At 49.2% G+C, this 17137-nt stretch overlaps 1 protein-coding gene across 13 annotated transcripts in view; it reads left to right on the forward strand.

The window, feature by feature from the left end:
* Window positions 1–15376, forward strand: part of TRAF3IP1 (TRAF3 interacting protein 1) — a 65199-nt gene extending 49823 nt beyond the window's left edge. For all 13 annotated transcript variants that reach the window (XM_074264430.1, XM_074264426.1, XM_074264428.1 and 10 more), the window contains 5 exons: window positions 343–466; window positions 684–720; window positions 3291–3367; window positions 11715–11938; window positions 13570–15376. In XM_074264430.1, the coding sequence (XP_074120531.1) occupies window positions 343–466; window positions 684–720; window positions 3291–3367; window positions 11715–11938; window positions 13570–13735 (628 nt within the window). In that variant the 3' untranslated portion in view covers window positions 13736–15376. The remainder of the gene's footprint in view (window positions 1–342; window positions 467–683; window positions 721–3290; window positions 3368–11714; window positions 11939–13569) is intronic.
* Window positions 15377–17137: the final 1761 nt, after the last annotated feature.

Consider the following 17137-nt stretch of genomic DNA (forward strand, 5'->3'; position numbering starts at 1 on the left):
AGAATCAATGTAAATATTGTCCCCGCTTAGGAAAAAACACTCAGAGCATTCGCTCTGAGTTCGGAAAGGCAGAGATGCTGATCTCTCCGCGTTTCTAGCGTGCTTTCAGAAGTACTTCACAAGCATTCCTCACGCCGTCTCTTCACCCCAAGGAGATGTTTTTGTTAGAAACGGAAGCCGGCGGTGGGGAGGAGCAGGGCGGACTTAAGTGTCAAGCCCGTGGCCAGACTTGAAGTAGACAAGTGTCCTAGAATAAGAGCCACAGAAATCTTCAGAAAAGATGCGGCGAGGAAAGTGGCTTCCTTTGGCTCCTGACTAACTGGAGTTCTCCTTTCCTTTTAGGACGGGCAATGGGAAGATGGTCTCCAACGTGATCATCGACTCGCAGAATTCGGACGATGAGGAGGACAGCCAGTTTGTGGTCGAGGCCGCCCCCCAGCTCTCGGAGATGCCGGAAATGGACACGGTTTGTGATGCCAAGCTCGGGGGACTTGCTCTTTCACCTCTCTGTGCCAGCAGTGCCTCCAGAAAGTCCCCCCTTGAGATGTGGTTTTCCATGGGTTGACTCTCTAATTCTGGAATGCCCTTGCAAGCCGTTTAATGCTGCCCTCTGTACCTGGGTTCTCGGGTGGGCGAGACGGCCGGAGGGCAGCAAACTTAACCCGGTTTGTGTTTTTGGGCAGGCCCCGGCGGTCGAGTTGGAGGAGGACGAGAAGCATGGTAGGTCCTGGCTCATTTGTGCTACATCCTTGCCTCGGTTTTTCAAAAGTTAAAGATTTCACAACCGTCGGCCAGACGGAATGAGGAGTAAGAGCTGCCCAGAGCCCGGCCCGAATCAGACAGGTGCAGACAAGCTGGCAGCATCCCACAGGTGGAGGAAGGCACCAGCTGAAGCTCCGCCTCCTCTCCCACATCCCTCTCTTCCCCTCCCCACGCTGGCCTGTCAGGATGCTCTCCGAAGGGCGGCCTTTGTGCCAGGAGCCGATGGAGAGGATGAGAACTGCTCGTGTCTGTGTAGCCCTTGAACACAGCAGGGCCTTTACATCTGTTCATTGATTGGGTTCACTTGAGGGCCTAGGGAAGGAGTTAGTGTGACCCCCATTTTATAGGGGAAGAGACTTAGCCTCACAGAGACTGGTCCCTTGTGAAGATGGTAAGGGCAGCTTCTCCCCACTCCAAGTTCAGGACACGGGGGCCAGGCTCAGTTCCTTCTCCATTGGCTGGGGGGGTCTTTGGCTGCCTTGTGGCTGCCCCGGCCTGTGGGTGAGTCAGGAAAGCTGCCTTCTGGCCCCTGCTCCCGCTTCTGTGCTGTTGTGGCTCAGCTGCGAGAAGAAGTTGGCCAGCAAAAGGCCCGCTCCTGGGAAGGGGCCGGCGGGATGTTCTCGCCCCTACTCACAGGCGATTTTCCCAGTCTGCCATTTCCGAGGTCCTCTCAAGTCTGCACTGAATGAAATCGGCCTCACTGAATCGGGGAAACCGGCTACAGCAAAGAGCCGGAGTCGCTTTATCTATCATCACTTAACATAGGGACTTTTTAATGGGCAAAGTTTTGATTTGAGGAGGAAGCCCACTCCCCACTGTGTCCTCAAACCCACAACATGTGACGTAGTTGGACCGCCGCATTTGAGGAGTGACTCCTCCGGCCACAGTCGTGGAGGCCCCCCTTTGCAGGAGCCGGCATCTGAGCAGGTTTTAGTAATGGAGAAGAAAACTCGTTTTATAATATCTTTATTTTCCAAAATTCTCACAAAGAATTTCCAACATTCGCCCATGTGAAACCTTGTGTTTCAGACTTTCCCCCACCTCCCCAGATGGCAAGGACACTTTGGAGGAGTGAGGGCAGCCACCGTTCTAGATAAGGGGGACCACGGGCAGGCTGCCAGGCAGAAGAAAGAAGGCATTCTGGGCAATTTGACTCCTGAGTTCCGAAGTGTAGAAGGCCCCGAGGAGCCCAGACAGGAAGGGCCGGCCATTGCCCGCGGCCTCGGCCCGCTCACGGTGTCCTCTCTTAGTTCCATCTCGGCAGCTCTAACAGAACACCGTAAAGAGAAATGGACGCTGATCAGAGCTTGCCAGCACGTGGACCGAGGCCAAAAGTTGCCTTCCTGGTCTTGGACCCCAGGCAGCAGGGAGCAGTGGAAGGGGCTTCATACTGACAATGGGGGCTGGAAGAAGCTTGGCTTGGACGGGAGCAAAGGAGCAGAAGGGAGCCAGAAGGGAAGCAGCCCCGGGCCTGGAGTTAGGAAAAAGACCTGAGTTCAAATTACGATCCCCGTGGGCAACTCATTTCATCTCTGTCCAGTTTCCTCAATTATAAAATGGGGGTCACAAAGGCATCAGGGTCTCTTTATATTTGTAAAGTGTTTAGTGCTGGGCTGAGCACACAGCAGGTGCTGCATAAGTGCTCATTCCCCATCCTTCAGTCATTGGCTTGGAGCTTTGACTGGATCTGGGGGTCATTGCCACAGAGGTGGCCGTTAAACCCATGGGAGCTGGGGGGGGGAGGGGGAGAGCACCAGGCTGGAGGTCATGGTGAGCCCTCACAGCTGTTTGGCTTTCGCTTTGTGGCCCCGGGATCCAGGAGGGAGGAGGTCACAGGGCTGAAAGAAACTCAGGAAAGGGAGTCAGGGCAATTCTGGGTGGGGTGAAAGGCCAGCTGAGCTTCAGACAGGAGAACCTTAGGTGGCCAGTGCTGCGGCCTCCAGAGGAGGAGCCCTGGCTGGGGGCTTCCCAGAGGAGCTCAAGCGTGGTCCCCTTGGGAGTGGCGGGGCAGGGGCAAAGGCAGAGTGGCTGGCGAGGGTGGGGACTGGCCCCAGCTTTCTCGGGCAGAAGCCCCCTGGGAGCAGTTGTAGGGAGAGTGGCAGGCTCACGCTCACTAAGGGGGTGCTTGTTTCTTTTGGCCCCCAACTGGTGCATCCATGGAGGCCCCCGGCATCCTCTTGGACTCAGCGGTCACCTTTTTACCAGCAGTGGAGTCTGGGACACTGGGCTTGCCAGGAGGGCATGAAGGGAAGAGTCCCTTGGAGCCCCGGGGAAGTGATGGCTGGACCCTCCTCTGGGGCTTCGAGGTGGGGGGGGGTCTCCCTGAGCATCAGCACAGAGAAATCCAAATCTGGAACCCGGGGCAGGGCCTCCCAGAGAGAAGGTGGAAGTCCCTCGCCCACCTCTCCACACCCAGTGCCCGTGGACAAGCCCCTGTGTCTGCGTCTCTGAATCGGGATAAAACCTGAAATGATGTCAATCACATGCCCAGTAATGGGCATCCCAACCTCAGCCTCTCTTTCCCACAGGTGGACTCGTGAAGAAGATCTTGGAGACCAAGAAGGATTATGAAAAGCTCCAGCAGTCCCCCAAGTCTGCAGAGAAGGTAAGGAGTCGCCCTCGTGGGGGTTCTGGTAAGGGTGCCCGCAGTGAGGGTGCCCATGCCTGTGCACTCATGCTGTTTCTCTGTTTTATGCCCTGTGCACTGACAAGCCCTTCTCCAACAGTGGGCCGAGGGCAAAAGTGTGCTGGCGGGCAGCCTGGCAGAGTCCCTCGGAGGTGCTGGGCATCCTGGCCGACAGAGTTGCTGCTTTAGGTCCCATTTCTCTGTGACAAGGCACGGCCTGGAGCCCCACCGGGGCTAAAGAAGTGGGAGAAGCCAGGCTGTGGGCTGGCTAGCATCCCCAGGCCTGGAGCGACCATGGGCACGAGCCAAGGGCACACAGGGCTTCTTCCAAGGCAGCCAGCCTCCGTGACCTTGGCCCAGTGGTCTTGTCACCCTCAGTCCCGGATCCGTACTCTGGATTTTGAAGCCCCTCTGTGACCCCTGGTGCTCAGTGTGTACACCAGGTGCGACTTCGAGGGGGGCCATGCCTTGGTGCTGTTTGGGGAAAGCAGGGCCAGACCCCCACCTTACCCTGGGGAGTGTCCCAGCAGCCGCAGACAGGTCTGGCTTTGGCCCCCTGAGGGCTCCTCCTGTAAGGCTGGGGAAGAGCTCGGGCAGCTGCTCCGCCTGAGGTGGCGATCTTCTGAAGGGCAAAGGTCAGGAACAGGTGGACAAATCTCATCTTAAAGAATGGTTTTCAGCCCGGGAGAGCCCGCGCCCCTGGGGAGCCCCCCATGGGCCCTTTCAGCTTCTTGGAACGTCCAGTGACTGACTGCCTCCGGCCACTGAGGGAACTGAGGTGCCAGAGTGGAAGCACCTTCCCTGAAAGTCACTGTGAGGCAGGGCTGGTTTCAAGCGAAGACTTCTGGCTCCAGAGCCTGCTGCTGTTTTGGGCCCTCTGGGATTGTGGGTAAGCGCAGCCCAGCTTGGTGGCCATTGAATTTCCATTTGGAATCATTTTTTTCCGTGTCCCTGGTTGTGTTATGAGGAAGACTTTTCTCCCCGATCTGGTTTGCGACCGTGCTCTGTTGCCTCCTTGGCTCAGTGGAGCGAAGGGATTTCCTAAGAGCTGTGGCAGAAGTGGATTTATTTGGTGTGGACGGTGGGTCACAGGTCTCCACTGTCTCCGCGCCTCCCCGGACTTCACTCTGCAGCGCCGGCTGCAGCCGGCCCGCTCTCCCCAAGGACAAGGTCAGGACGCAGAGCAACGTGGGTCTGGGCAGAGCTCGTTAACCAGGAGGCCCCTTGTGCCTGTGCTGCTCCTGCCACATCATGGCCGCTGGGCGTGGGTGCGAGCTGTGCCCTGAATCCACCACGCGAGATGGGTCGGGGTTACTTCCGACTCCATGAGCCCATGTGGCAAAGATCCTGGGGGCTGGCCCCTTCCTCCCCGAGCTTACTTATGGCTGAGCAAACTGAGGTGCGCTCCCCCATCCAGCAAGAGTCTGAGGCGCCCAGGAGCATCCCTAGCTGCTCACCGAAGAGCCCCCACTTCGGGCATGTGCCCTTTAGCCTCTCGGGCAGTTCTAAAATGGATGGTAACAACACCCTCCAGGGGACATCATTGGGGCAGCAACTGGACCTCCAATCGGGTCAGAGTTTGGGGTGAAGGGACACCCCAGTTGGGGGGCTGGGTGCCCGTGCAGAGCAAACGGGGGTGCTCCTGAGGCCAAAGAAGCAGCGGGTGTCCAGAGAAAGACCCAAGTTCTGGTGGGGCCTCAGATGTGGGGGGACCTGCTTAGCCACTGCCTGTCGACTGCTCTCTAGTGGGGCTGTGGCTGGGCCTGGCACCTTCCTCTGAGGGCTGTTAGTCAGATGAGTCAGTCACAGTAAAGCCCTCACAAGTGCCTCGTGCCAAGGGTGCCAGGGAGTCCCAGGAGGGCCCTTCTCTCCCTCCACCCTCAGCCCCCTCCCAGGATGCAGACTCTCAACTCCCCCAGGGCTGTTCCTCCACGTTGCCACAAGGGGTCGCTGTTGAACTGCTTCCCCAGCTCCTGGGCCCCTCTGACCCACAGCTCTTTGGACTGGTACTTTGTCAGCATCTTGTCAGAACCAAGGGGAGGGTGTCAGAAAAGCCCACCTTGTGCTTGTTTGTGGACCACTGGGCTGTGGAGGGAGCTGCACGAGTGGTCCTGCTCGCCCAGGGGGCTGGCCCACGCCGGGCTGCCGGGATGGGCTCGGGAGCTGTGTAAGACTCCCGGGTTAACTAGTGGAGACGGGCAGGCCCGGGGGAGACCGCAGAGATAGCAATGTCCTAGCAGAAAGGGCCCCGTCTGCCGGGAGTAGGTCCAGCCTAGGCCTCCATGTCAAGCTTGGGTCTGAGGGCGCAGCCTCTGCACCAAATCCTGCTCCTGGCAACGCTTCCTGTGCTTTCTCTTATTTTTACAAGGGTCCCAATGGAAAGAATGCTAAGCACTCCCGAGTCCGTGTAAGGTCCCCTCTGTCCGAGTGTCGTGGGTTCCCAGGGCAAGCACGAGACCCTGAGTCCTCTGGGATCCCGGGAACCCACAACACTTGGAGAGACTTGGCTTTTCTAGGTTCGGTCCAAGGCCGATTTTGTCCTCCAGGCCCTGAATGGAAATCCTGGGGGTTCCCGAGATGTGAGACCAGTGGGAGGCACTGGGACCAGAGGACTAGGCCTTTGCCCAGGGCTGACCTCCCGTCCCACCGCATAGATCCAGTGCCGGTGGTCCGGCTTTGGACTGACAGGTGTAGGGAGAGGGACCTGGGCCTGGAGGTCACCAGGCCAGGAGAAGAGCTGCGGGACCTTGAGGAAACTGCTGGCTCCTTCTCCGGCTCCTTCCCAGCTCCTCCCTGAAACAAAGATTCCCCTTCAGATTCAAACTGAGGGTCTCCCGAGGGCCGCCACGAGCGGGGCTCGCTCTGACATCAATGAAGAATTGTTTGGAGTGAGTGAGAGATCTGTCTCTGGGGGGACTTAGAAAGGGAAGAGAAACGGGTGGGAGGAAAACTGTTTTGGCGTGGACAGGTAAAGAAATGAATGGAGGCAATTACTCGGTCCTGGTTCCAGAACTGAAAAGGGGGTGATGAGGCGGGAGATGTGTGCAGACAAAGCAGATGCTGGTCTCCAAGGAAACTCCCGCAGCTCGTCCTGTCAGAGGCAGCCCTTAGGAAAGAAGGGCTGGAGGAAGAAGAGGAAAGTCCGAGGCCCCCGCCAGTCACTAAGACCATCACGGGCAGGGCTTCCACCGCCATCAGGTTGGCTTTGCCCGTGCCCATTGAATCCATTCTGCTGGGTCCCTGCTTGTCTCCCGGCTGGTTGCTCAGAGCTCTGTGAGAAGGCATCCTGGTACAGAGGTGCGGTGTGCTCCCTTCCCGCGGCAGCCCCGTGAGCTCTGGGCTGGGAGTGCGGCCAAGGAGCTGAATCTGGACAGCCGTGGACTGGGAGCCCACGGACCCGGCTCGGAACCCACGCTCTTCTCCTGCCTTCAGTGATAAAGTGCTGAAATTCTCCAGCTCTCAGTCCATGGTCCCTCATGGCCATACAGCCAGGAAGAGGCTGAATTTGAACCTTGATCTCCTCCTGCCAAAGTCCAGCACTCCTATCCACTTGTTTGGACGGGTGGATGGATCCTACGACCCATCACTGAGCCTGTCAGTGCATAAGACCAAGGCAGATTTTGCCCTGAACATTATTTTCTAAGATTGTCGTGTTGACATCAGGAGGAAACGGGCACTCGGTTCCCTTTAATATAAGCTTAGAGAATTGCTCTGCAGCAGGGTCCTATGAAAACCTTTCTGGAGTCATAAACCCACTCTGGGTCAGCTGCAACGACTTCAAATGGCGGTCCCTCGACTCTCATTTAGAGCGCAGCTCGGGGCCTCGTCTCATCTCACCCGCGACTTTCCCAGCAAGGGCACCAGAGACCAAGGGCCGGGCCCAGGGAGGGAGCTCTGTTGTGTGCAGCAGTCACGTGAGTGGCTAAAGCCTCTTACCTCAGCATTCGAAGTTAGGGAAAATATTTCTCTACTAATTCCAAATGTCCTTTTAGACAAGAAAACTTCAAATGAGTCCGGAGAATAAGGTGCTTTGTGAGAGTACCTTTGGAAGAATCCGCGGATCTTGCTCCACGTTGCCTAAAAATGTTCCTCCTGCCTTTGCTGTCTTGTTGAGGCGTCTTCAGCCTCGCGAGATCATTTAAAGACTTCTTAAATGTACTTGGCTAAAGGTTGACCTTGCTTTCCCAGGATGCTGAGGACCGCCCAGATGTCTGTTCCCTATTCTACTGCAGGCTGGGAAACATATATTTCACTCGAATGAGAGATCTTCAACTTGTTTTTTAAGAGAGATTTTCAAATTTTACAACAGACATCCTTTATTTTTAGCACTTTGTTTTGTCTCTTGCTTAGATACCTGCCAGGTTTTATTTTGTACTCTCTTCATTATCATCATTATTCAGTCTCTGAAAAATATATTTATGTAGTTGTGCACAAAACATAAGGATAAAAGCAGCTCTAAGATTTTATCGGCTTAGGGAACTTCCAGGGGAGGAAGCTTCTTCTACCAATGCAGATCAGCAACCCATAGCTCTCCAAGATCATGAGACCCACACGTGGCCATTCTGTGATAACTTGGGCCTGGTGGTTCTGGCTTTGAGAGTGGCTCCCTGGACACCAGTTTTATTTCTCAGTAAGCCCCAGGAGCATCCTTGTACTAAAAGAACTCTCGAATTACAAAATGTGAAATCTGAAGTGGACCTTAGAGCTTAGTTAGCCAAGTATCTCTGTGGTGGCAAATTGCTTGCCAAGCGTGACATTGGCCCAGGAACTACCATGAGTCCTGTATGTACTGGTAGCTTAATAGAGATGCTTGGGAAAGTTCCACAGCGACATGGAAGAAAAAGATTTGTAGGTGAAAGACGTACGGACGTACTATTGTTGGTGTTCAGCGCTTCGATACTAGAATGATTTGCCATTTCCTTTTCCACTTCATTATACAGATGAGGAAACTGAGGCAAACAGGATAACGTGACTTGCCCAGTGATCACACAGATAGTGAATATCTGGGACCAGATTTGAACTCGGGAAAGTGAGTCTTCCATACTCCAAGCCTGGAGCACTCAGCACTGTGGCACCACCTAGCTTCCACCGTGTGCCACGGGTCTACTCTGTGCTCACGACGAGCAACCATATATATACAGGACAGATTAAGGAGGCCTTCTGAGTGAAACTTTGCGGGCCAGTCTTTCACAAGACCGACTCACTGTGACTCCCTCATTGCGTTTACAAGGGAGTAAAATGACGGGATCCATGATTTTGCCGAATCGATGCACACGAGCCTACTTTATAGAAGGGCTTGACTTTGGTTTGGGTCAATACCGCATGGCAGACTTTGGGTTTGCTTTGTCATTGGAGCACGAGTGTGCTAGAATTTACATGGAGGACGTGCTGCTATTCACAAGAGCGACATACATCAGGTCCTATTGTCCCACATAGGCCTGCTGCTTCAGAGAACCTTAGGGGGAACCCTTTGTTCCACAAACGATCACTCTTGATTGATTTTTTTTTCAGATATTGAATTTTTTAATGCATAATACATTTATTTTTGTGAATCTTGACTAATTATACAAATAATCTCGAGAGTCTTAAGTTAGCAATCATCCCATAATAGAACACCTGCTTCTAAAAAAGAGCTATTGGCTGAATAACAAAAGAGTCAGTGAAGTTGCTGTTTTTAACCTTTTATCTCTAGATGCAGTGATGCTGAATGATGAAATAAACAAAACAAAAAAAATTGCCTCCAATACTGTTTATTTCTTTGGCTCCTGATTCCTTGTTAAATCAATTGTAAGTTGTAAAATCATTGCAAGTGTAAATGCTGACGTGTTTTAGGGACTGTGTGTGTGGCAAAATGCAAGTAGTGTTAGGTATCAAAAGCAAGTAAATCTTCAGCTGAAAAATCTTAGAAGTATTTTTCTAAAATATATATCTGCATTCATCAGTAAGCCAGAGGCTGCTAAAATGCTTTTGGCTGCGGGCCCCACTGCCAGAAAACACAGCTGAATAAACAGCCCACAGCTGGCATCCGAAAGAAAGACGATCAGGTAGGGGGACAAGAGGGGACAAGGGGGAGCGACTTTGTGGCCCTGGGAGACGCCCACAGGCTCTGCCACCTCGATATTTATATAGCTTGGAGAAACTGCTCGTAGTAATTGATTGATCTCTTGGGGAAGGCGTTAAATCAAGGTGTTACTGGCTTCCTTGTCTATATAATTATATGGGAGAATTTCAGGAAGCTCAGAAAACACAGTCCTTCCAAAGGAAAGAGCCTGGAAGTCCAGACTGCACTGTGCGTGTATGTGTGTGTCTGTGTGTGTCTGTGTCTGTGTGTGTAGGAAATAAAGAGTGAAGGAGAAAAAGGGAAGAAGAAAAAGATGTTAGTGAGCAAGGAAAATGTCATTTTCTTTTGATAAAGTCAATGGTCTGCTTTAAGTTCGGCAAAACAAATTATGGGACATTTAAGCAATGCAAATTAAGGTTTGGTCACTGCTATTTCCCCTTGCCACTAGGGAAGATAAAGATGTTTATCTGAAATATAAATAAAGAGATTTCTATACATTTCAGTAAATTTGTCAGAACAGGTATGTCTTTAGAGAGGTCTCCAACTTTCTGGGCAAGCAGTCATTTTTTTCTTTTTTCTTTTCTTTTTTTTTTTTTTTTTTTTTTTATTTACAAGATATGTGCATGGGTAATTTTTTCAGTGTTGACAATTGCCAAGCCTTTTGTTCCAGTTAACCAATACATGTTACATATGTTAAAGTTTAAGTTAAATACAATATATGTATATATGTCCAGTTGTTTTGCTGTACAAAAAGAATCAGCCTTTGAAATAGCGTACATTTAGCCTGTGAAGGAAATCCGAAATACAGGCAGACAAAATTAGAGGGATTGGGAATTCTATGGAGTGGTTCATAGTCATCTCCCAGAGTTCTTTCTCTGTTTGGAGCTGGTTCAGTTCATTAAGCAGTCATTTTTTATTGAATGATGTTATTGACTTTAAAATTAGGCTTACAATTTCTTTATTGTGGATGATAGACACATAAGAAGCCATAGTTAAACCAGTGAAACTGTGTTTTTCTCTAAGAGTTTCAAAATGTGGGTCTCCTGATGTGAAAAGGGTCATTTCCCCCAAATATGATCTCTGAAGATCTCTGAAGTTCTCTCTTGATCTTGAAGAAAAGTTGTACAAATCAATTGCTCTCCCTTTAGCCCTGGGATGTTTGAATCTGTCTTTTCTTCATTGGAATTAATTCTTTTTTAACTCATACAAGTAAAGATTGTTTTCTGAAGCATGCAGAGTTAACTGTGTATAACTGAAAAGTGAATTATCCATGTCGTCCTAGCTCATTTCCTTCACAGCCAGGTTGATTTCTCATCCAACTACCCTTCCAACAAAATGAAATAAGTCAATAACAGATTGAGAATATTATTTAGATCTTAAAATCTCGTATGCAGATCATGTTAGATCTTTCAGGTAATGCCTTATGAGAAACAATAGTTTTTCTTTTTTGTTGTTTATTTTTTTAGCAATTGTTTTTCAAAGATTTTTATTGGTATCATTTATTCACCTTCATTTCTAATGTATTCCTCTTCTATCTCCTCCCCAGATTGCAGTCAATAAATAAAACAATAACACAACATAAAACTAACCAGCACACTAGTTAAGGCTAATGATGCTCTATATACCATGTTCCAGCCACTAATTTCTTTTCTGGGACCAAGTTTTTAGCACGACAACATTCAGTTTGGTGGCTTAAGGTTTTAACTCCTTTCCATACATAATGATATGGCCGTCGAGTATAGAGTTGTCCTGATTCTGCTTATTTCACTCTGCATCAGTTTATAGCAATATTCCTTCACTTCTCTGAAAATCTGTTAATATTGTGCAATACAATATAGTAATGGGTTCCCTTTACCAGTTTTTACTTTACTCATGATGTTCTAAAGTTTAGAGAGATGTCGAAAATGACCCATCTCTCCCCATTTCCCACTCCCAATTTTGGAATTGTATATTTTACAATTTGAAATTGTAATTTACAATTTTACCTTCCCAAGGTCACCCAGCTAAGTTCGTGGATGAGTCTAGTTATACTTTTAAGCCATGAATCTAGTATAAAAACTGATCTTTGAACTTTTGAATTATACTGGTCTGAGATTCTAAATCACTTCACATTCATTATCATGAGCAACTTTATTTAAAACTATGAGCTGCAGAAAAGCTTCTGACCTATGATAATAGAAGGAACTCCATCGGGAATTTCCATAGTCCCATCTAGATCTGAATTGTGTTTGAAATTGTCCCCTTTTCATCTTCAAATCTTTCCAGGACAGACCGCTTCTGCTGGAAGCAGCCTGGAAGAAGGAAAAGGACATCGTGTCCAAGGAGATCGAGAAGCTTCGGACGTCGATTCAGACGCTGTGTCGGAGCGCTCTGCCCCTGGGCAAGATCATGGACTACATCCAGGAGGACATGGATGCCATGCAGAACGAGCTGCAGCTCTGGCACTCGGAAAACAAGCAGCATGCGGAGGCTCTGCAGAAGGAGCAGAGGTGAGGGTGGGCAGGGCCCCGATAGGACTGGGAGAAGGGTGAGCAGAGCCAGGGAAGGGCAGGTAGAGCCCCAGCAGGGCGGGCAGGGCCTAGCCCAGCTCCCCCACACACACACCAGGGTTCTTTACAAGAGCATCACATGTCTGGGGCTTTGAGGAACAGGCCCCTTTACAGGAGCATTGTAGCCTGGGAGTTTAAAAATACAGCCTTGGCTTCATCCTGACATAATGAATGGCGTTTCAAATGGATGAGGTGATTTTAAAATAGTATATTAAAATTCCCAAAGCTGTGAAGCCATTTAAAAACTTCAGCTATGGGGGGGAAAAACTTTAATCAAAATGGAGAGCCTTTGGTAACAGAGCGTGAGACCTCTTTAGGAGCCTGGGGCAAGGCTGACTCGGGGGTGATGTTCTGGAACTCGTGTTTTTCCATAGTGAATGATATGTGCCCTTAACCCCCGGAGATTCCTCCATAATGGGTTGTGATTTCCGTCCATGCTCTGAAATGATCCCAGTGTTCCAAGACACCAGACTTGCCCTGGCACTCTGACCTCCAAGGTCATCCAGGCCAGTCCTCTCATTTTCACTGGTGAGAAACTCACCCCAGATCATCTGGAGAGTAAGGTCAGAGCTGGGGTTCAGCCCAGTGGAGTCTCCTGGGCGGTATCTGTGCTAAGAATGAACCGATTCCTCTTCTCTCTCATCCGGCCTGCCGAGCCGCCTTCCCTCCCTCATTCCCTTCTTTTAGACTCCGGCTTCATGGCTGTAGGGAGAGAGCGGCCTCTCCTCTCTAGGGATCAGGCCTGAGGTTCAGGAGAGGTGTGGCGGGCAGATACCTCTGGGGAATCTCTGCACAAAGATGAGACCACAGTCCTCGGGGAGCTCCCAGAGGGAGGAAAAGAGCTCAGGGCCAAGGCTCGGGGGTCAGTGTGAGGCCCGCCAAGAAGGCAGGACACGTAGATAAAGAATTAGGACTCGGGGGAGAAGGGGAGCACTCACCTGGGACCAGGGGGAGGAAGAGATCAGGACCAACAGGGGACAACTATCCTGGCTGATTTATGTCTAAAAGAAGCCACTTTAGGTGGAAAGGTTAATTGTTTAATTGATCCCATTAATTTCAAGAATCTCATTTTGATTTTTAATCTGGTAAATAAAAAAGCACTTTATTTGAAAATGTTGTAGAAAAAAAAATTCGTTAAAAAGACTTTATTGCAGTGTAGTCTCTCCATCCGTTGCCTCCTTCGCACAAAGGTGCCCAAGATTGGGGAGTGCTCAGTGGGGCCTGTGGCGTGGGCAGTAGCTCACCCACAGTTAGTTCTTTCCTTCCTCTTCACCCACTTCATTTTCCACCTAATAGTCTCCCTTGTCTGTCCATTTGGGATGTACATTTTACAAGTGCATTTGAGCATGTAAATTTAAGGACTATTTTCAGAAAGCTTTCTTTGGTCCGCCTTTGAATCTGCTTGAGCAAGAACCACACTTTGCACAGTACTAGACTAGAAAGCTCTCCTGTCAGTCGTATCTCTGTTTAGATTCCCATTAACGCTGTAGACCATAAATCCTTAGGTACTTGACCCCCCAGGAGGAGTCTCCAGTCCACACTGATGTTCTGCCCCTTGCCCTTTCCAACAGCATCACGGACTGTGCGGTGGAGCCGCTCAAGGCAGAGCTGGTCGAACTGGAGCAGCTGATTAAGGACCAGCAGGACAAGATCTGTGCAGTGAAGGCCAACATCCTGAAGAACGAGGAGAAGATCCAGAAAATGGTCTACAGCATCAACATCAGCTCCCGACGGTGAAGGCCCGACGACGACCTGGTACTCCGTCCATTTTATAATAAAAGGGAAAGATGTGTGTACGATCGAAAGCTGTGTCCATCAGCTGCGGCGGGACCGAGCTTTCCAAATGTCGGTGTGTGGCGAGGGTGACCACCCAGATGGTGGGGAGTGAGGACTTGCTGGCCACGGCCGGCTCCCCTCCAGCACACCCTGCGGGCTCCCTCTGCTTGCACACTTGCTTGGCCGGTTCTTCTGGGGAGTTACGCAGAGTCCACGTTGTGGCTGCAGACGACCGAGTCCCTCCTTTCTCTCCATCCTCCGAGACCAGGTCCCAAATTTACCAGTCATTTGTGCCCTCCAGGTCAGAGGGATCCTTCTAGGACAAGCACAGAGAGACTTGTCGGAGTAATTGAATGCTCATGTGATAGTCCCTTTTTAAGTAGAGCAGAAAGGCCTTGAAAAGGCCAAGAATGGATCTCAACTCGTGACTGCGTTTGGAAAGGGTTAATACAAGTGCACATGTTCTTTTAAATACTTGTCTGTCTTCGTGCTTCTTGTCTCAGACTGCTGGGGTTTCTCTGCACTGTTTTCCTGTTGGTTTCTTGCATGTTTTAAAAGTTGATGATTTCTTTCAAATTTCACGTTTTTCTGGATGTCACAAATTATCCGAGTCCCCACTCTCGTCTGGCACGCGTGTGCATTGCTGTGGGCCAGACGCAAGCAGGCAGCTCGCTGCAGGCGGCCGTCATGTCCCCCAAGTTCAGGAAGGAGCTGGGCCTGGCCTCAGTGGGGTCCTGGCCCTTTGCTTTTGTCTGGAGAAGGATCGTTCCTCCAGTGCAAAAGGAAGGTTTGTAATGACTGCAAAGAGAACACCAAAGTGGGCACGTTTATTACCATTTCTAGAAAGCTTACTTTTTAAAAAAAATCTATCTTTTTATATTATTTATATTAAGTTTCGCATTGACCTATGACATTGGAGAAACATACAAAAGTCTTTAAGTTACTGGATAAAGGATTTTGCTGTATTGGGAGACGTACTTACTAGTTTTCAATTCTGTCTCCTGCCAGTTACATTTCGAAATTTCGGATCGCTGAGGTTATTATGTATGTGCACTGAGGACAGCCCTGGTCACCCATCCCCGGTCACCCATCCCCATTATCTAATCCAAAGTTGACTTCCTTAGGAATGACTCCCGATGGCACAGTTGAGTTTGCCCAGCCGGCGTTGGCAGATGAGCCGTGTACTAAAGCTGGCAATCTGGATGGAAGAGGTCAGGGAAGATCCTGAGAATCTCTTCTTTTTAAAAGCAGAAGCCTCTGGGCCCTTTCTCCGTATGATACCTTTAATTTCTGGAGAGCCAGCCCTTCCCTGGCTCCTTCCCTCCTACATGCTAACCAGATTTTCCCATCTGCTAATGGTCTCTTCTACACTGGATGGCATGACGAAGCAGCGTTAAGATGACCCCTGTCATGCTTTGGGACAAGATGCCTTTTATGCCTTTTATGAATCTTGTAAATAGGACCAGAATTTTTGTGTAGAAAGAATGGGAAATATACTGTATGTGCATAAAAATTTGTACAAAGTAGGGTCTTAAAATTGTATCATAAAATTTATTTTTCTTTTATATAAAATTCATTAAAAACAATCACCTATTTTTTCTATGAAGTGTATGCGTTGTACAGTTTGGTTCACACCTGGAAACATTATTTATAAGCATTTGAATTATCTGTTTTGGACATTTGTGTATTTTATTTTGTTCTTGTATGAAAAGTTCAGGGAAATTCCTTTTTTCACAGTGATCCGATGACATTTCCATTGTCTGCATTAAATGAAGTTTTCTCTAAGATAGATAAGCATTTCTCAGAAGTTCTAAGAGCATTAATGATGTTCTTGGGTATCAGTTCAGATGATTATTTCTGCCTCTCTCTAGAATACTGATTAAGTCCTTGTATTTTGAAAAGATACACAGATGAGATCACCTAAATGCTTTCCCCATTTGGAAACTTTGATTTATACTTTTTCAGTGAATTCTCAAAGCACACCATACAGGGCTTTGCATGAAAAGTGACTTGGTGTCCCAGCGGGTGAGTCTGGGAAAGAACGTGGCCAAGAGAGACCGTCCACTTCCCAGCCACTCACGAGTTCTCAGCGAGCCGCTTTTTCAGGGAAATAGTGGCCCGCTAACACTGGCCTGAGAGAGCTGACTCGGTGACCCCCAGAGAGGCCGTCAGGGTTTGGTGTGCTGCTTTCCACATAACAAGGGTCTGTTCCGACTTTTGGGGAGAAATGAACCTCAAGTACCCGCAGGTTAAACTTTGCCAAATAAACAGTCCACAAGATCCCCCGTGTCTGGTTCACATTTGTGGGGTTTGCTGTGGCAGACAAAGTGTCTGATTGCGTTAGTGGAAGGAGTGTCCCTTGGGAGAATGTCCCACACTTAGGACGTGGGGGAGGGAGAAAGGATCTGGCAGGAAGTGATAGGTTCTTGTCAGAAATGTTTCTTGGAGTAGGAGTGATGGTCATGGTCATGGTTGTATCAGCAGCTCACATTCAGGGCTTTAAAATCTGCAAAATGTTTGTCTGAATAAATTACACCCAAAAATAAATTTTCAGAATACATGCAGAGGGTTTAGAGCATTCACCCTTGCAAACCCCTGTTCCAAACTTTTTTTCCCTCCCTTTCCCTCACCCGCTCCCCTAGACAGCAAGTAATCCAATATATGTTAAACACGTGCAATTCTTCTATACCAGAAAAATAAATGGATGAACCACCTCCAGGCCCCCAAACTGCTTTGAGAGGTGGGACGGCCGAAATGATGGGATCTACAAGGGAGCTCCAAATCAGGCTGAATGGAGCAGGAACCAGCTGCACAAGCACAGGGTGGGACCAGACATTATCTACACAAGATCTGAGGGAGTCTGAAATAGGACGCAATGTTGGGCCAGAAGAACTGAGGCTTTCCTGGACTGCTGCAAGACATGAAGCTCCCATATATTTAAAACCATCGTCAGTAAGCATCATATGTAATGGGGATAAACTGGAACCTTTCCCAGTAATGTCAGGAGTGAAACAAGGTTGCCCACTATCACCATTACTATTCAATATTGTATTAGAAATGTTAGCCTCGGCAATAAGAAAAAGAGATTAAAGGAATAAGAGTAGGTAATAAGGAAATCAAACTATCATTCTTTGCAGATGATATGATGGTATATTTAGAGCACCCCAGAGATTCTAATAAAAAGTTTTTAGAAATAATTCACAACTTTAGCAAAGTTGCTGGATACAAAATAAATCCACATAAATCCTCAGCATTTTTATACATCACCAACAAAATGCAACAGCAAGAGATACAAAGAGAAATTTCATTCAAAACAACTGTCGAGAGTATAAAATATTTGGGAATCCATCTACCAAAGAAAAG

This window comes from Sminthopsis crassicaudata, chromosome 4, assembly GCF_048593235.1.
Source record: "Sminthopsis crassicaudata isolate SCR6 chromosome 4, ASM4859323v1, whole genome shotgun sequence".
NCBI lineage: Eukaryota > Metazoa > Chordata > Mammalia > Dasyuromorphia > Dasyuridae > Sminthopsis > Sminthopsis crassicaudata.